Raw genomic sequence first — 20319 nt, forward strand, 5'->3', positions numbered from 1 at the left:
ATGGGTTCCGCATGAGGAGAGATCAATAAGACTGGGACTTTTCAGCTTGGAAAAGAGATGACTAAGGTGGGATATGATAGAGGTCTATAAAGTCGTGACTTGTGTGGAGAAAGTAAATAAGGATGTGTTATTTACTCTTCATAACACAGGAACTAGGGGTCACCAAATGAAATTAATAGGCAGCAGGTTTAAAACAAACAAAAGGAAGTGTTTTTTCTCACAAAACGCACAATCAACCTGTGGAACTCCTTGCCAGAGGATGTTGTGAAGGCCAAGACTATAACAAGGTTCAAAAAAGAACTAGATAAATTCATGGAGGATAGGTCTGTCAGGAAGAAGTTAAAATGTAGCCAGCAGAAAAGACAGAAACTGCTCAAAAGCAAGGACATAGTTTCTGTCAATACCTGATAACTTAGTTCAGCTTATCAGTAAGAAAGAATAATGCTAACCCTCCCTTCACAACCCACTGGATGTCTGTAAGCACTCATCCCTCCCCCAACCTGCAGCCCGTCTCCTTCCCCTGCAAGGTAGCCATAAATGTTTGATGCAAGTAGGATGACCTCTATATGCACATACTGTTCTTATTTTTATCTTTGTTCAGGGTTGTAACAATGTCTGTCTCTATATGTACAGATAAATGTAAATGAATTGATAAGAGAATGTATATAACTGGCCACTATGGCACCATATTTTTGAAGCTGCTTGTCAGTCTTCCCGGTAGCGTGAATAAACCCCCTTCAGTATTGTCTGTGCTTGCCTGATTCTTGGAGAAAAGAATCTTTTTGCCTAAGAGTTCCATCAATGGCTATTAGCCAGAATGGGCAGGGATGGTGTCCCTAGCCTCTGTTTGTCAGAAGCTGGGAATGGGTGACAGGGGATGGGTCACTTGATGATTACCTGTTCTGTTCATTCCCTCTGAAGCACCTGGAATTGGCCACTATTGGAAGACAGGATACTAAGCTAGATGGACCTTTGATCTGACCCAGTGTGGCCGTTCTTATGTTCTTCTAAAAACCATCACTCTGTTCAATTTGCTTGTATGCTGTATCTCCTTACGTGTCATCATCTCTTTTTTGTTGAGATTATAAGCGCTTTAATGCTGTGATTGTCTTTTCTGTGTTTGTATAACACTTAGCACAGTGGGGCCCCGTTGTCAGTTGGTCCCATGTCATTGCCATGATACAAATAATAAATAAATATGACTATTATTTCATTAGAATTAGTTCAGCTATCTCTGGGATTTAAGCATGTATGCTGACAGGCGACTATAGCTCTTGATAGTCACTGCATACCATGCAAAATTTAACTTCTTTCAAACACAGAATAAGACAATGAATTGATCTATTTTCTAATAGTGTAGGGCAGGGCCCAGTTACTGATTACTGTACTAAGTCAAGGGTGATGTGTTCTGAGTGGCCAGTGTTGGGGTTGGTTTTTTTTACATAGTTTCTTTTGCATTTTAGCACAGACATCTCCCTTCTGAACAAAGTAAAACATCACTGAGAAAATCACAATGGTTTCTTCTTTAAACGTTTATTGACTTGCCTGAGTTTTTAGCCAGGTTACAAAATGATAAGGACTACTGTAGCAAAAAGGCATGCCATTAGTTATAGGAAATAACCTCCTCCTAAAAACCTATGATAATTCTATCAATGGAGGATATTTTGGGATGATTTCAGTGTATACTTATTCCTGTGGGTTACTGACTACAGCAGTAGTTGAATAAGAGAAGGGACTGAGGAGAGCAGCAATGGTGTAATGACGATGACCGGAATCATTAGCAGTAAAAACCACCTGGAAAAGAAAATACTTGTAAGTTTGAAGCACAACAGATATGCTCTAAAACTATCTCAGTGTTAGATTTAGCATATAGTCTTCCCTGGAGTAGTATTTGGCTGATTTCTTTCAGTTATAGGTTTTATCTTTCATTAATTATACAAATCTAATAAAGTAGATGCAAGATATTCTAACAGACTAATGCCTTTAGACAAATCTAAATCTCTACTAGTGGATTCAAGGCCTAATCCAAAGCTCATTGAAGTCAGTGGAAAAAATCTCATTGACTTCACTGGGCTTTGGATTAGGCCCTTACCCCTCAATCCTGGGTGGTGCTCTCAGAAGACAATGGAAGTGTGCTCGGTACCTTGCAGGCTCAGGCCTTAGCAACATAAAACAAGTTTGTGATTTAAAATGCAATCTAAAATGTATTGTAGATGTTCTCAGAATAGCTGAGTCAGTCTTTTAGGAAATTTGAATAGAACTCAATGGCAAGCCACAAATGAGGCTGTTTTTCCCTGGAAGCATTATATAAACATTCTAGAATATTTAAAAAATAAATAGAAGTGCTGAGCAGTCAGCCAAAAGGAAAACATAAGTCACAATTACACCTCAATTCTTCTGGAAAGTTGGATAGAATAGCATCAAAAAGCCTTGTCTATTTTTTCCTTTCTCTTATTTATTCCTAGATGTTGTTTGCTGCAGTTTTCTCTGTCACATATTTTAGAAGTGATCTGGGGGAAAATGCACTTTGAACTTTACTAGCAAATGATGTGAAGGCAAAAAATACTGGATAATATGTCTGACTTTCTGTGGCTACGCATCAAATTGAAGAGATTTCAGTGATTTCCAGATTACTGAAACTGGAGTTGCTGTTCAAACCAAGGAAATGCCTCTGCTGTAAATAGAGACCTTTTCCAATTTATGTCCTGTTGATGCCATTCATTACGGGGCTCCAAAGCCTTGCATCCATCCCAGCAAAGATTTCCATTTTGCATTTCCATATTGCAGAACATTTAAAATCTTTAATGTTTTTGAATAAAGCACCAATTTGGGTCACATTCTCTATTAGGCTGAATGGGCACAACTCCATTAACTTCAGTGGAATTTTGCCCATTTACACTAGCAGGGAATTTGGCCCATTAACTTACAGAGGAACTCTTTGGTTCCAGTTGTATGTATTGCAGTTTTTGTTCACGTGATGCTGTATGATATGGTGAAACACTGCAATGCATAATGCTACTCTTTGTGCATTACAGGAATATGTACTTTTTTTGGTTAAGTAGATGCTCTGCTCAATATGTAAGATACAAGGTATATTCATGAATACTCACATCAGCATATTCATGGAATGGAGAAAGGCCAAGTCCCTTCCAGTAAGAGCTGGTGTCAAACTCAATCCTGTATACGCCTTCTACAAATTGTTCATCTGTTGTGAGCTCATGGATCTCCCCAAATTCTGTGGTTTTCCTGTGATGATAAATAGCCACATAAATACTTTATCTTGACAGTCAGGTGTATAACGGCAGTAGACAGTGTGGAATGTTAAGTAGCACAGATGTGAAGCCATGTTCTTCGGACCCCACTGAATGGTTCTCTTCATCTGAAATAATTCCCTATCTTCTGTGCAGCGTATACTTCCCAGCATCACAGAGCCTATCCTTGCTACCAGCTCAGCCGCCTACATCACAAATCAAGCCTGGGCTGCAGAAAGCTTGCCACTGCTGCTGATACGACATGACAATGGCTAAGGCCGATTTTAATCTGGTGTTTAACTTGCATTAAGTGTGCCCTGGAACTGAAAATTAGAAGCCTAGAAAAAGGACAGTCATGATGACAGGAGGCATGTTGGTTGCCACGATAAAGGTACGGAAGGAGGAAGACTTTTGGGGGGAAAAGATCTGTTGACTAATTGTTGTAAGCATACGAGGCTAAACATTTTAAATGTGCCTACTGAAGCATTTTTACATGACCCTGAAAGTATTTTCTTATGGTCGCATGATAATAAAATCTCTATTTGAGTATTGTTAATTTGAATTACAGTTTGTACAGGGACAACTGAGGATCAGAGACCCATTATGCTAGATGCTGTATAAATGAGTAATGAAGAGAATCCCTGGCCCAAAGAGTTCACCAGCTAGGTTTGTGATAAAATACAACAGGTGGCTAAAACAGAAAAGTGGAAAAGAATGGGTAGTTGTGATGGGATCTAGCCAGTATAAACAATTAGATCTTTTTGAACTAAAATTGTTGTTCAAATGGTAACGTAGCTGGTTTCTAGCTCCCTGCTCCTCTTCCCTGTTTTTATTTCCAAAACTACTTTCCATTTTCTACATGAGGGTTTTTGGGTTTTTTTTTGCCTTTTCCTCTTGAAATATTTATGAATGAAATAACTTCACAATCTTGTATAATTGCCTGATGTTGTTTGAGGAAAGAATGGGCCTGAAGTCTGAAAAGCTAATAGGACTCACCAGTTTTATAGCCACCTGTGAGAAGGGATATCTAGACTGATAACACAGAGTGGGAGGTGGAAGAGAGGGATAGACAAAGAAGGACCTTAATGATGATCAGAGAAGAAATCAGTTGTATTGTTTCCACTTTCTTCTTCTTTCCACACACACCCTTCATTTTACTTGTAAGTTTTTGTACCAAAATGAATTGCAATAATGCAAAATAGTCTCAGTGAAGGAGGATTTACTCTAATTACAAAGTAAAGAGAAAAGTCTAGTTCCTTTGAAGTTGATGTAGAACCTCCCTCGGGGGGCCACAATTTGGTCCAGTGGGAATAAACTGTATCTAGAATAAACTGACTTGAAAAGGTTAATTTATTTAATTTATTAATTTTTTATAAATTGCACCTTGTTGGTTAAAATTCAGTGAACTAAAAAACAAAGAGTAATTGGTGAATGCTCATTGGTATTTTCACTTGCAAAAGGGAGAGGATCAGATTCTGAAGAAGTCTGTTGTAGGCAACTATGAGTTTTGAGCGTGCAAATTATTTAATCAGGCTAGCCTACGTATTCTAGCCATGTTTCAGTTTAAGCTAACAATTGAGCATAAGCCAAAATCTCTCAACAGAACAACCACTGAAAAGTTCAATCCAAATTGAATTTTGCAGTTAGGCCGTATTTTTATAACATACAGAATCAATATGTCAGATGTGAACAACCCAGAACTTAAGAGAAGATGGAATCCCCATTTAGGCTTTTCAATGTGACTCTATTTCTAGTTTAGGCCCGATCCAGCAGAAGCTGGATTTGGGACTAAAACATTCCAGGGGTGTTGGATACAAAGATCACTGGCATAGTAGCAACAGAAGGAGGATACAGTACAAGAGGCTAATGCAACTAATCAAAGGGAAAGAGAAGGCAAGGCAACAGTAGCTTTCGGAAGTATGTTATATGAGCTTGAATACTATGGTTCAAGTGTGTGTTGCAGATACCAAAGAGTTAATGACACATGACAGTCATGAACTCAAAAGCAAAATTAACGTATTGCCAATAAATTGTCTAGAATATCCATGAAAATAGCTAACAAGCCAGCGCTGACCAGAGATAAGCTAGATGAAATCACAGGTATTTTACCTTTCAAAGTTCAGTGCCTTTTGCTATACTGGTTTGTTTGCTAATGTCTTACTTAAATCATTAAAATTATGATTATTACAATCTTTGGGAAGAGCAGCTGAGTATAGTGTTTACTTACAAATAATGTAGTTTTCTGAGGGTGGGATTTTCAAAAGCCCTCACCTTCAGTGGGAGCAGAATTAGACCAATGCTGAGTTTCTTTTGAAAATCCCACCTTGAGTATACATCTAGTGGCATTTCCACCATTCTAGAACTTCAGGGAATTTTGCAGCAAGCAAGCTGCTCCTAGTCCTACAGCCAAGTGTATGTTAGTAGTACCAGAAAAAAATCCTTAGGGGCTTGATGTTATGCTCGTAAGAGTCAATAGCAAAACTCCCAGGGGATTTCAATGATGCAGAAGTTTGCCCTAAATTAGGCCCTGCAAAAGGAGAGTTGTAATAAGTCTGAGTGTAGATTGTGTTTATAATAAGCCTCTCCTTCCACTCTTGGCTCTCCATCTGCTGAAGAGGCAAAAACATGGCATGTGGGCCTTCCTCAGCCATGTGATAGAGGAGACAACACTTTCAAATTAAGGGTTGAATTAAAAAAAAAAATGTTTCTGTTGCACCAGTGGAAAACAGCAATTCTTTGTCTAAGGGTATGACCACATGAGTTGCAATCACACCCCATGATTGCAATGTTTATAACACAAATATAATCAAAGAGGAAGTCTAGTTACAACCTGGTTGTCCGCTGGTCTGGTTACAAGTCTGGTTCCAGTGTTCATTGTGGTCTGGACCAGAACCATATTTCATTACCAGACTAGAGCTAGACCAGTCTGTGCAACAAACCGGAGCAATTTTGAAACCAGATTAGGAGACTGCTGAGCTGTAGCCAGGTTCCCTGACATAGCAGCATTTATTATTATTATTATTATTATTATTTATTAACAATAATCATTGTAGTGGTATAATTCCTCAAGGCCTCAATTAACAGATTGTAAACAAAACCTCTGTGAGTGTGAAACTGACGTATATTTTTAGTTCAACAGGTTCTGCCTAACAGAGAAAAACCCATGGTCAGGTTTTGCATTTAGTTTGACTATCTCAAATGATATGTCCACCATCTTCATTGGGACATATTATTCACTTGCATGCTTGACAGTGCAGAAACACAAGGGCTGGACCTCCAGCTTGGCTACCTGATTAAGCATAACTGAATATTAAACAATTTTTGTCTTAATTGTATATTCACATTGAGTTTCTGAAGATTAAGATTCCTTCAGGGTACTTTGTAACTTCTTGTTCCCCATGTTGTTCCAGAAATCTCCTTAATGAAGAACAGACGTGTCTGAATTTCTTTAGAAAAATGTTTTAATTGTGTGTATTAGGTATGGAAGGAAGGAGAGTGAAAAGGAGGCATTTGCACTTAGCACATAAGGAATGCAGGGAGTTGTTTCAAGGGCGTTACTCTCTTTTATGGATGAAGGTAAAACAGTAGGTAGTAGAGCTCAAAATCCTGTTCCAATTACATTGTTAATTTCATTATAAAGCTGTGCATGGTGACTGAAAGCTTTTTATTGCCTATGCTCCTGCTGTCTTGGGATTTATGTAATTTGCTCGGTGTAAAGTACCTTCGAAATCAATGTAATTTATCCTCTTCATGGGACGTGTGCTGTACTGAAATTAAACTTTGCCCTCAAATGTTTACAGGCATCCTATTGTTTTGAACCGTATTCCACAGAATGAAATAGTGCTTTGGACTAAAATTTGTGACATAAACTATGCATATGCAATAGCTCATTTTCAAAATTCAAACCCTAACCCCCAAAAGAACTAATTTTGGCAAAGGCGCTATATTTGCAGAAGCATGAGGGCACAGAGAGTACAAGTGACTCAGTCAAAGACACTCGAGTGAAGGGTTAAAATAGTTACCTAACTCCTAATCCCCTGAATAACTAGACCATACTTCTTCCTCAGAACTCAGCTGGAATTAGTTTTCCTTGCATACTTTCAGTTAAACTCAGTTTGAATTAAGCTTCTTAATGAAGTCACTTGTTGTATTCTAATTCTCCTCCTGCCTTTTAAATACTGCTAATCCAAATTCAAGATGCTTTTTTTAATACACTAAGATGTGGTATTAAGAGACAGAATGTAGTATTATAGGGACATATCCTGAGAAGGGCACCTCCCCCTATATACACTGTAAGTGCCATGGCCAGAGCATAATACACCAATAAAAACAATACTTCCTAATAGAGGTATCTATTGATTGTATCCAGATATTCAGAAGGTCTGTGAGGTAATAACATATTCCCAAATTTGCCTGCCATCATGCACTGGGTCTTGTTTAAAACATAGTCTTGAATATTTGTAGAGTTTCTCTCTAATAGTCCAAAGTTTTGGTCATGAATACAAGAGGGAATCTTTTCAGGACATTACAACTAGAGCAGTTCAGAAAACAAAATTTTCATCCCAGGGGAAATTTTGACATTTCAAAGTTAATTACCCGGGAAAGAATTTTCTGTAGTATCTGGCTGATGAATCTTGCCCATATGCTCAGGGTTTAGCTGATCGCCATATTTGGGGTCGGGAAGGAATTTTCCTCCAGGGCAGATTGGAAGGCCCTGGAGGTTTTTCGCCTTCCTCTGTAGCATGGGGCACGGGTCACTTGCTGGAGGATTCTCTGCTCCTTGAGGTCTTCAAACTACAATTTGAGGACTTCAATAGCACAGATATAGGTGTGAGGTCTTTTTTAGGAGTGGTGGGTGAAATTCTGTGGCCTGCATTGTGCAGGAGGTCAGACTAGATGATCATAATGGTCCCTTCTGGCCTAAATATCTATGAATCTATGAATTTCTATTCCTAATTGGAGTGTTGGAATGTAAAGCCAAAAATCTTGAAAATTTGTGTGACTTGCAAAATTCCCCAAATGTCAAAACAAACAAAAATTGACATTTTTGACTGAAACAATGTGACCTGATCAATGACATTTTCATCTGGAAATGGTGATTCAAAATGACACTTTTGGGCTCGATTCTTCCAACCGGATAATTGAAAAAATTAATCAATATTTTCTGGGGAAACTTTTGATTTTGACTCACTCATATTTTTGAGAGGAAATCATTAGAGTTTATTAAAAATTTTCACACAAATTTCAGCAGCAACATGCATTTATATGGTAGGATCTTCCACAGGGATGCTGTAGAATGCTTTACAATTATTGATGATCAAAATTGGTCAAATAATCCAAAGAGGTTTTTTTAACTTTAGTTTAAAAAGCTGCAGTAAATTCAAAATGATCAATAAAATGAATTATGGTTATTAAAGATCTTTGTTAGAAAATCTAAATTTTAACTTTGGATAAACTAAATGATTGGCCATTTAGGGTCATGCTGACTTTAAAGAATGACCTGAGAGATACGGCATTAAAACTTTCACCCTGGAGAGGAAGACTACTTTTACAGCAGGTGTCTTAATGTTAAACAAAGAAATGTGTCTTAATAGGGAATAATTAAATAGTCGTTAGGCCAGAGAGAGTGAGAATGGCTGACTAGACCCACTTGTTAGGGCACTCAGGATGCGGGAGAGCCAGATTCCAGTGCCCTGGCTCCAATGACTATTGAATTAGTTATACACAGTGGAACAGCTTCAATAGGAGAGACTGAGAGAGCTCCATGCCAGAATATTCTATAGCCCAGTGGTTAAGGCAAGTTCAAATCCCTGCTCCGTATCACAATGAGTGGGGAACCACATCTTAGGTGAGTGCTCTTGTCCCTGGTCCAAAACGATTATTAGGGGCTATCTTGTCATCCTCATTTTTTTTCTTTAAAAACCATTGACTTGGCTTAGGCTCCTAATTCCAGGAGAGGGGTTCACAGCTATGAATCCCAGGCATAGCTAGGGCCTCCCTCTGACCTGAGCTTAGGTGGAGCAGGATTTAGGCCATGCCACTTTTCTTGGCATTACCTGTTAGCTAGAGTAGACAGATCAGATCAGGGTGCTGGCTTCTGTGAATCCCATCCTTAGCTGCCTAACTCTCCCCATGTATTGTATAGAGAGCCTGTGCACCTAAAGTTAGGATCTGTAATGCTCGGCATTGCAATGCCTACGTCCCTTTTGTGAATTTAGCCCCTAGTGGTTTTTGTGGTAATTAATTCACCAAGGTACTTGGGGGTAGGTTTTAGAGTGTTGCAAACTGGAAACTCCCAGCAGCATGAGGGAAACAGCTTGTGTAGGTTATGTTAGGTCTTGCAGAGCTCTGATGGTGTTCTGTAAGCAGAAAGATATAGATCTGGAGACCTCTATATCCTGCAGACCACAGTGACATGGCAGTCGTCATAAACAAGTTCTCAATGGGAGGTTTGCCAATTAGGTGACACTAATAGCAAAAGTACCTCTATTGAGTTGAAGGAGATATAAACATTGACTCTGCTTCTGTTTCTTGACTGACAATGGTTTGGGCAGGCACATTTATTGGTGCGTTCACTAAATCACAAGCCGAGGCAGCCACACAGCTATGCATCCTTAACACAAAGTAGAGGAGAAATGCATCTTTTGCTTGTGACTGGTGCTGTTTAACAAGTTCTCTAGACACCAGTTTCCTTTTCATCTCACTGTAATGGTACCCTAAATTGAACTGACAGTTACATTTCGTTCATCTACTCTAAAGTAGAGGAACAAGGACACAGGCATTAGTTTGATTTTAAGTTACTCGGCAGGCAAACAAGATGAAAGTTTGTCCCAGGGAAAGCCGGAGTAAATGGGACACTAATATAGAAAAAATCCATTCCTGTGAGTCTCTCACTGTCAGAGGCTCTCCAGGTTCTCCTAATTCCTCTATCAAAATAAATATGACAGGCAACCTATTAGTAATTTTGTTGTTACTGTCTGCTAAAGTCCTGTATTCTTGGGACAACAGTTTAAAAACCCCATTCTGAATCAATGTAATAGCAGAGCAGGGGCCAACCTAACAATGTTGAGCAACACCAAGTTCCAAATTCTCCACTTCTTGGCATTGGTCAAATTACTCTTTTACTTTCTGAATTACGCAAAATATTTGCAACTTTGGCACACTTGTTTTTAAATAGGTTTTATACTTAAGGTCTACAACGGGGTGGCCAAACTATGACTCGCAAGCCACATGTGTCTCTTTTACCATTTAAGTGCAGCTCGTGGAACCCCACCCCCACCCCACTCCCATTCTCCACCTACCAGACTTGCGGGGAGCTCAGGATCTCTGCCTTGCAGTGGGGTGGTGGGGTAGGGGCTTCTGCTCAGTACGGAGGAGCGTCTTGGGGCTTCAGCCCTGTGGGGTGCACCTATTGGGGCTCGGGGCTTCAGCAGGAGTGGGGCTGAAGCATTGAACCCTGTCAGGCACCTCCTGGGGGGCCTGAAGCTCCAGCTCTTAAACTTCTGAAGATTGTCGGATGCGGCTCAGAGGCTCAGTAAGTCTGACAACCCCTGGTCTAGAATCACTATTAACCAGGTCTTGTGGCTCAGGTTAGGTATTGTAAACCTTGTAAACATAGATTTGTTTAAAGTACAAAATAACCTAGCAGTACTGCAAGCCCACTGGTTATAAAATCCTATGTCTCAAAATTTGTCAGCTGAACAAACAAGTGGTGTGTTTGAAAGTAGCACGGCCTTAGCCACACATCCAGGGAAAAATTAACACCATGGCATTCAGGAAGGAATACAGTGTAGTGAACTGTCTACAAAAACACTAGAGTATAATTCTTCCTCTTGATCTCCCAGGCAAAATTTTCCAAATTTGGTGTGTCTAAAGTCAGTCTCCTAAATTCATATTTAGATACCTAAAAAGGAGTGACTTGATTTTCAGAGGTACTGAACACCTGTAGTTTCCATTGACTTCAGTGGAAGCTACTGGCTCATAAAAGCTGCAGGATATATCCCCAAATGGCAATTAAGAACAATGTTGCAGTCTAAACTGTTATATCACACAGTTAAGGGAATGTAGTATTTATCTTGTTCCTCTGTGGGTTGCATATAATCACATTATGTATGCATTAAAAACTCCTCTCACATATTTTTAAAAGAATATAGTTTTCCTAATGATGGCAGAAAAGTGTACTGTAGACTTATCCCATCATCCTGCATAAGAAGCTTGGCAAAAATGTTAAGTTTTATACAAGATTTCGCTCTTTAAATCCATAAAGTCCTTCTGAATGTTTAGATTAGCTCTAGGAAGTTTCTTCAGTTCTGCTCAGCTATGTTGTATAATACAGACAGGGTTTGTTTGTGAAATACCTAGAGACAGAGGCAAACAAAGGTCTCAGTGCTGCAGACAGAAGTAAATAGTGTCTCAAAATCTTTAGTAAAAGATATTAAAGATCTGTTGGCTAGGGTGCTCATTTGGGAGACCTGGCTTCAGTTCCCCGCTTCTTGTCTGCCCTTGGGCTAGTCACTTAATCTCTCTGTGTCTCAGTTCCCTATCTGTAAAATTGGAATAATAATGCTTCCCAACTTCAGACGGGTGTTTTGAGGATAAATACATTAAAAGTTGTGAGGTGCTCAGATTCCACACTAATATGTGCAATGTAAGTGCCATAAATAGAACCACAAACAAATATTGTGGACCCTCTTCTGCTCTTGGTTACTCCAGTGTAATGTTGTCCAAGGAGTTTCTCCTGACTTACACTGGTGTAAGTGAAAGCAGTAGGAAAGGGCATTTCTTGTGCACATGTTTAGGGCTTTCTAACAAAGTTTAGAGCCTGGATTCCTCTCTACAAATAAAGCTCTGGACCTACTACATATCAAGATGGCTACCCTGAATTATATAGAAGGTCGGGTGCACAGGTTGCTGGGTTTTTTTAACCATAGGTACAGCAGCACCTTTTGGAAAACTAGAGAAAATTTTAAAATATTCCCTTGCTAGGGTAAGATGAACAACTTGAAGCAATTCTCCATACTAATATATATTCTCACCATGGGCCTAATCCCACTGAACGAAATGGGCTTCGGATCAGGCCCCCTATGCTTTTTTACAAAGTAAGAGGGACAAACTACTAAATAAGTTGATCTTCCAGTCAGAATCACCTTTATATCTCGCTTTGTTCTTCAAGACATCTTGAAAGTTTCATAGCACAACAGAACTTACCCAGTAGCGAAGTCCTGCCAGTTTCCACCCACAGCCTTTTTAAACACTTTAACTGCTACATTGGCAGCTGGACTTCCTCTAACCGCATCCAGAACTTTCACCATCAGAGGGCACTTGGAATCAACAGACCCATGGGAAACCTTGAGAAAGCAGAAAAGGTTTTGTAGTGCAGCAAATTATATAGGGCATGTTCAACATGCCCATTAGAAATCTTCTTCAAAAGAGCAGAAAAGCCACACTTGCAGCGTTTAACATCCACATGAGGGCACATTCCAAAAAAGTAGTATTTTAAACACAGTATAGTTCACAAACAGGTATTTCTCTTGCCAGAATAATCTTAGATTGGGTACATTGTACTACGTCAGGGAAAGCCTGCAGAATTAATATGTAGATATAGTTTAAGGCAATAAATAGCTCTGGAAAACAACATGCTAATTAAGGATGTATCTTTAAATGCAGTCAGAAAAGGACAAGAAAATAATGAATGAGTATCTGTTCAGGCCAGTCACTTCAGCCTCTGCTTCTGATAAACAGCATCATTGCCTTAGAAATATCCCTTAGGCTGGGAGGAAATTGGCTCCTCCAACTTTGCTATACTGTGTTTAATTCTCAGGAATACTTCAATAGAATCTCCCATCTGAGGATCTTGCAGTATTTTATAAGGAGTAAACAATTAAGCCTCACAACATCCTTGTGAGGAAAGTAAAATTATCCCCATTTTACAGATATAGAAATTGAATCACAGAGAATCAAAGGGACTTGCCTAACTTCATTGTCAGAACCAGGAATAGAGCCCAAATCTTCTAGATCCCAGCTCCTTACCTTAACCACAGGACCTCACTGAAGCAAATGAGTCCCAAGACCATTGAAATAATAGCTGGCTGAATTGAAAAATTGACTTTATTTTAATTGCTGTAAATTTTGAAGGAAATGCATGAGAAAAATGGCAGTACCAGACCATTGTAGCATGGCAATGGCTGCAGGCATTGGTTTTAGGCTAGTAATGCACACAATATAAAATAGATGTGTGTGCCTGTATTCAGAGAGGTTACACTATTTGCAATCATTTAAATTCCCCCTTCAATACCAAAATACTTACCAATGGTGCAGCTTCAGACAGAAATACCAGTCCAGCGAAGAAAACGAGAAGCACAGAATGAAAGGCCATTCTGCTTGGGGTAGTGAGCCTCTTTGCCAGCAGCTAGAAGCTGATGGGATTTGGGATTTTATACCCAAGCCTACCACAGAACAGGCTGCTTATCTGATGCCCATATGACTTCAAACCTGCTGATTCTGATTATTTACTTAGTAAACAATCCAATCCTGCAGTCATTCCATACATGGAACTGCCACTGAAGTCAATGGGACTTTTGCATGTGGAAGGACTGCAGGATCATTGGAGCTAAGAGGTTAAGTAACCCACACAAACATGAACCTTGCCTGGGGAGATGAGGCTGTTAGAATACCCCATGTAAAATAATGCAAGTCATTTGTTTTTCTCTGGCTGTGTAACTGGTTATAGCAGGCCCTAGTTCCCTTGCTGACTTATAGCGGGAGAATTCCTCATATGTTCAGTCTTATTCCTTGTCTACTCCCATGCATGTTTCCTTTTTCATGTAAAGTTTTTGGGGACCAGCTGTCCAATCAAAGTGATATTTCCTTTCATGACACGGTATCGGTGGAATATGATAAAACGCTGCACAATACACAAAAAATACTATGGTGAAATCCTGGTCCCATTGAAGGCAATGGCAAAGTTCCCATTGACTTTAATGGGACCAGGATTTCACCCCTAGTTATTTAATGGCATATCTTTGTGAACTTAACTCATACAAGAAATGGCAAACAACAGTGATAATAACAAATGATTTTCGTTTTATCTGTGCACCTGTCACTGTTTGCTTTTTGTCTTGGCATGGCCGAGCGGTTTCTATCTTAACTGAAAAAGCAAGTAGTATAGTTCTTCATCATTCTCAAAATCTCTCTAAAAAGGAGGCATACATTTCGAGGAGGAAGTACATTTAGCTTTTAGGACTTGATCCTGCATCATTAGGGTGGTGGGAGTTTTGCCATTGACTTGAACTGTATCATGATCAAGCCCTTAGAGAGAAGTTTTAAAGGACAAAGTGATACAACTGGTCTAATTTTTCCACTCTCTTGTGTAGTCATTTACACATGTGCAAAGTTATTGTTGACTTAAAAAAACATATTACAGAGACCTACAAGGGCCCCTGGGTGCTGAATGCTGTGCAGACATTGAAGCAGACACAATCCCCACTCATAAAAATTGCAATGGGCAGCATTCTACACCCACTTTGCACATTTAGAAATGACCACACAAGGTGTACAGCAGTTGAGACTCAGACTCAGTTTCCTTGCATGCCAGTGGGAGTTACTCACATCTTGCAATCAAAACTTCTGCTGCCAGATTGACGTGGCAAATCTTTCCTTCACATCCAGCAGTGGATTTTCTGCGCATGGAAGGGAATCAGAAATCTGTCCTGTGGATCTGCAAGCAGCGTTTTGCCATTATCTCTTAAGACTCTCCAAAGGAATGTTAATGGATAAAATAGGAAATGATCCCATTTTCAGCAAAATGTCACCGTGGCCATAATATTGGCAACCTCTGGAGTATTTCTTTTAGCTTCACGTGACATTTCTCTGTGGTTGGACACTGAATTTGGAAGAAGCAGACTTTCTTGACTTCTTTGCAAGATTTCAGCTTCACAAAATTATCTATAGGAATAGCATATTTCAGCATCTAGTATTACATACTTTATTTGCATTCAAAATAACATTGTCCTTTTGGCAGGGCTGTCAGTAGGGATGGATACAGAGATAGGGAAATATTCTGCCTCTCAGCCGAAATATCAAACCAATCTCTCCTCTTTCCTTTCGATTTTTTTAAGATGGTCTGAATTATGTCTTCAATTCTGTGAGTCCTAGGGCATCTTGGGAATCAGTAGGAAGGTAATGAACTCTGGGGCTCTTCTCTCCTGGGGAACCTTGGAGCATATGAAATTTAAATAGAATGACCATAGCCCACTGCAGGCATTGCCAGACAAGGGCTGTCCCTCCACTGAAGGTAAAAGGTATAGAAAGGATCAGGGAACAGAAAATAAGTGGCTAGGGTCCTGTTGGAACTGGAGCACTGGACAAAAGAGGTCTGTTTGGAATCAGGAGACTTGATAGGGGTTAGGTAAAGGTAGGGGGTTCTGGCTGGCTCAGCAAGAGACTAGGTTGGGCACAGAAGGAGGTGGTTATGGAAACGTGGATAATCCTCAAATATGCCAACCCTTTAGGGCTTAGCTGAATGCCAGATTGTTTGAAGTTCACCAGCTGCTAGTTACAATTAATACATATTTTTAAAGAAAGCATGCTACCTATTTGGAAGCATTACAGAATTCAGGTCAAGAACAAACATGTCCTGTTAATTCTCTTGTTTACTTCAAAGCTCTTTTCCAGACGCTATACTATACACCTCTCTCTCTCACTCTCTCACATACACACACACACACATATGCACACTCTTATCTTTCACTAGTAACCTTGTTTTCTGTTGTATTTATATCTATTTTGTATTTAATTAGGAAACCAAGTACTGTTACATGAATAATTGATAGGAATGACCATTACAATTACTGTATTTGAACATGTGACTTTGGCAACTACAAAACTGTAACCTTCTGATGGTATGATTGATTATCTAATATCTGATGGAAAACAGACATTAGAATTTCTGATGCGGAAATCTGAATAACTTTCCACAATGAATTTCCCAAAGAGGTCATGAATTTGTAGGCTTTATAAAATTTTTAATCATTTATCTATTCTGAAAGGCATGGCTGGATTCTATTTTGTTACCATGGAATAACATCACAGTGAAGTGTATTTGGGAGATAAGTAAACCGTAGGTTCTCAAACTAGTATGCCTACACCTTTAAGGGAGGGTGGGGAAGATGGACACTTTAGTTCCCTTGAAATCTGGAAGAATGAACATTGGCACTGGGTGTTGAGCTCTTGTGTTCTCAATACAGCTTTGACGCTGACTTGCTATGTGGCCTTTGGCAAATCAGTGAGAACCTGATCCAATGTCCAGTGGAGTCAATGAGAGTGTTTCCATTGACTTCAGTGGTTGTTGGATTGGCTTTTAACATCTGTGCCACAGTTACCACATCTGTATAACTGGGGATATTACTTTCCTTCCTTTGAGGGGTGTCGAGGATTAATATTTGCACAGTGCTTTAAATATGTAACTACTAATTGGCTATGGGACACTTAGCTCTCGGTTAATGAGCATAAATGTACTTACAATTTTAATTATCGTTCAGACATTTTTCTTAAGTTAATATTTTGATTGAGAGAGGGGGAGGGAAATACTACTTGTGGCTTGCATGTAGTTAATAAAGACATATTTATCTTGTGTATTAAGTGAGCTTGTAAAAGACAGAAGGTTAAAAGTGCTACCAGAAGGATTTAGAACTAATTAAGAAAACTAATTAATTTCTTTTTGCAAATACAGACTAACACAGCTGCTACTCTGAGAACTAATTAAAACATTTAAGTTGTATTTTCTTTAACAAGCACAAAGTCAAAGTCAAATTATTTACTCATGTCTATAAGTTTCTGGGATGGAACCCAAACCCTATAAAAGGAACATCCAAATAGTGAATTTTTGCTGTGATGCTTTTGTAATTTATGAATTCACTTGGTACCAATTCATCTGCATAAGCTCTCACTTTGAAGAGTTTAAACTCCGAGGTCACTGGGCAAACGAGCACAATAGTTTCTGAAAGATGTTATTTCGTTAGCTGCCTGCACAGTTCCTGCAATCCCACTAGAACAAAACTTCTCTTCTTTTACTTTAATACAGATTCAAGCCAAGAGGCTAATCCATCAGCCTAGACAAATGATTGCCAAAAAAACAACAACCTCCAAATCATTTGATACACAATGTTAATTGAATCACACAGAGCCAGAGATGATATCTCTCTTAACCTCTCCATATTACTGAGAATCAGCTGGTGCTTTCAAGAAGATCAGTATTTTTAAAGATCAAATTTTCTTAGCATGATGAATAGAGGGTTTGAGTTATGAAGTTATTTTGTGCTACTTGCTGTAGTAGTGGGTGATATAAAATCCTTCAACATGATGGAAAGTTTTTCTTCAGGGAAGAAAAACCAGAACTCACAGATTTCACAGGGTGCAAGATAGAAACTTGAAAGGGACACTGTGGGACACTGCTTTATAAAAAGAACAAAATGTTTCAGAAACTGCAGAAAAGGTAGCACATTTTCATTGAGATATGTTTGATTGGTTTGATTTTCATCTAATTATATTATCTAATATGACCTTTACTTCTATTGGTGGTGTTGTCACTGAATAACCTATCCCTAGCCACTATTATCATTAACTCAAGTCTATAGGGCCAGATTATGACCTTTTTAGGCTGTGCATATGTTTGCTGTGAATCCTGTGTCAGCTATCACAGATGTGCACTTTGCTCAGTATCTTGCTGTTTAAGATTGTTAAATGCTTAGTCAAATGATCCCAGGTACCTAATACAAATAGACATGTGGAAATACCTTTTTCCTCCCTATCACTCAGTTCCAGCATTGTAATTTGCCTGGAAGTTTCTTCTACCTTGCATAAAACATGCTGTCGAAAAATTGTAATTTTTAAATCAAGATTGGATTATTTTAAAAAAGATGATCTATATGTCCTAGTTAGAAAGGAATGATTTTGGGAAAATTCTGTGTCCGTGTTATACAAGACGTCAGACTCGATGATCAGAATGGTCCCTCCTGGCCTTAGAATCTATGAATCTATGAAATGAAATTTATACCTCTCATTTGAGTGGGTTCGGTACATTATATGTTACTATTTGGAGTCATCTCAGTGTGTCATCTTGGCCTGAGAGTCCAGGCAATAAAAGACATTTGGGAGTTATTAGTCTACAGATGCCTCCTGCCCCAAACCTGCTATTCCTCTAGATTCCTGTCTCAACTTATTTTTGTTGGGAGTAGCACTGGAGTCCTCAGTATTCTAGGTGACTTCCTTGTGCATGTCCGTGACAATTCTTGCATGTATTCTTGGATAGTGTGGCCTGTCATAATCATGGAATTAATGTACTGCAGGTATTTTGGGCTCAACACATTCAGGTGAGCTTACCTTGGATCTTGTCTTCTGGGAGGGAATCCAGATTGGGTAAATGAAGATGAGGCCTTACACTTGGGGAGATTATCACTTCCTGCAAGATGAGGTAGGGCCCATCCCCACTCTTGTCAAGGTAGAGAACCTGTTTGAATGGTCATCCTCCCTAAGAGGCTGCTGCATTGAGATGGTTTCCATGTGTCTGAGGTATCATCTTGCTCAGGAGCTGCACACCAGGGGTATGTTTTAGAGGAGTATCATGTTGGACGTTTATAAATGAATATCAGTCATTTAGTAAAGCTATATCTGTGTTTGCTCACTGCTCACTTTGAGCTGTGATGATACATCACAGACCATTGTCTGTCTTGTTTCAATAATTGCCTCAGTACTTCTGGCCACAGGTTTCTGGAACTCTGTCTCACCTCTGCATTTGTAAGTACCGTGTCTCAACTCCTATACAGTAAGATTTCAGCTATCAAGAACATTGTTTGAATTAACTGGTTTCCATTTTCTGTCACCCATCCCCAATCAATACAGTTACTGTCATACAGTTTAGTAATTATGGGTCATGTGTATATACACACTTGTGAAGAATGTGGTCACACATCTTTGTCTTTCTCTTTTTATTAATTGCCCCAATGCCAGCTTCTGGCCAAGGATTTTTAGGAAATGCTGTGCTAAGCATTCTGTCTCATATACACCATTTCCAATAGATACAAGGACCTGACCATTGACTTCAGTGGATTTTGGATCAGGCCCCAAATTCATTAACTGAATTTGCTGGGCCCACACAGATACGTGTATTTGTACATGCACATAAATGTCAGCTTGAGAAAAACCTTGCTCACGCATGCAAAGCAAAGGGGTCTGCACGTGTTTGAATGTATCTTGATTTAGAAGTCAATAAAATCTTCAGGATTTTTCTCTTTCTGTTTCTGGTGTCTGCCCAGTGTTCAGTGTGGTAGAGAAGCTTGGAACCAGACCTCAGACCCTGCAGAGACACAGCACGTAGCAGGAGATGACAAAGTGAGTAGTTGCAAAGTATATGGTTGAGCAGCCACAATTCTTAGTCTAGAGCAACTGAACCAAAAGCTTCCACTGAAATGCCATCAGGCTTTGACAAAACAGAGGCGGCGAAAGCCAGGGGCTTACTCGGTCAGTAATTGACTCCCAGCAGTGAAACATTTCAGCAGCAACATCCCAAACTCTTTCCGTACAGGTAGAATATGCAGGGGCCAAGCCCCCTGCTTAGGACTCCTAGACTTCGCAACTCATGTTGTTCCCTGCAAATGAGGGAAAGCAAGCTAGTTTTGTGCTAACTGGGACAAATATCATTTTTTGAAAAGCCCTGAGCAAAATGAACAGAACTAGCAGGAGCTTAACTGGTAATTGTGGCTTAGGATAGTGTTGTGACTGTGAAAATGAGGCCAACAATATTTTTTCCACCTACAGACAAACCCTCCACCTCCATGCATTCTGGGCAAAGGGCTGCCTGCCTGGAGCTGGGCACATAATTGCAATCACAAATTGCCACTTTAATTGGCAGCGAAAGAGCTATATTTTAATAAACCTTCTGTGCTCATCAACCCATTACCCAGCTTCTCAACTGTTGGAAGACTGGATTCTACTGCATGTATCAGAAACATGCTCAAGGGTTATAGGAGTGGAGATTTCCTGAATAGTTCAGTGTGGTGTTTTCTAGGGGGGA

The 20319-nt window shown here is 39.5% G+C and overlaps 1 protein-coding gene across 1 annotated transcript; it reads right to left on the reverse strand.

Annotated features, from left to right (window-relative positions):
• Positions 1 to 1517: 1517 nt before the first annotated feature.
• Positions 1518 to 13717, reverse strand: LOC125632403 (transthyretin). The gene is made up of 4 exons (XM_048840527.2): positions 13558 to 13717; positions 12459 to 12598; positions 3111 to 3246; positions 1518 to 1794 (listed from the first exon to the last, which is right to left on the reverse strand). The coding sequence occupies exons 1-4, from the start codon at positions 13624 to 13626 to the stop codon at positions 1687 to 1689; spliced, it is 453 nt and encodes a 150-aa protein (XP_048696484.1). The 5' UTR covers positions 13627 to 13717; the 3' UTR covers positions 1518 to 1686.
• Between the last annotated feature and the right edge of the window lie 6602 nt (positions 13718 to 20319).

Source organism: Caretta caretta, chromosome 2, assembly GCF_965140235.1.
Source record: "Caretta caretta isolate rCarCar2 chromosome 2, rCarCar1.hap1, whole genome shotgun sequence".
Classification (NCBI taxonomy): Eukaryota; Metazoa; Chordata; order Testudines; family Cheloniidae; genus Caretta; species Caretta caretta.

What these genes read in the sequence shown, in the direction of transcription:
- LOC125632403 (XM_048840527.2), bottom strand. Translation starts at nt 13,626, where the DNA reads ATGGCCTTTCATTCTGTGCTTCTCGTTTTCTTCGCTGGACTGGTATTT. An exon ending in TGGCAGGACTTCGCTACTGG is followed by an intron (nt 3,247 to 12,458) that starts GTAAGTTCTGTT and finishes TTATCATCACAG; the next exon opens with GAAAACCACAGAATTTGGGG. An exon ending in CATTCCATGAATATGCTGAT is followed by an intron (nt 1,795 to 3,110) that starts GTGAGTATTCAT and finishes TTTCTTTTCCAG; the next exon opens with GTGGTTTTTACTGCTAATGA.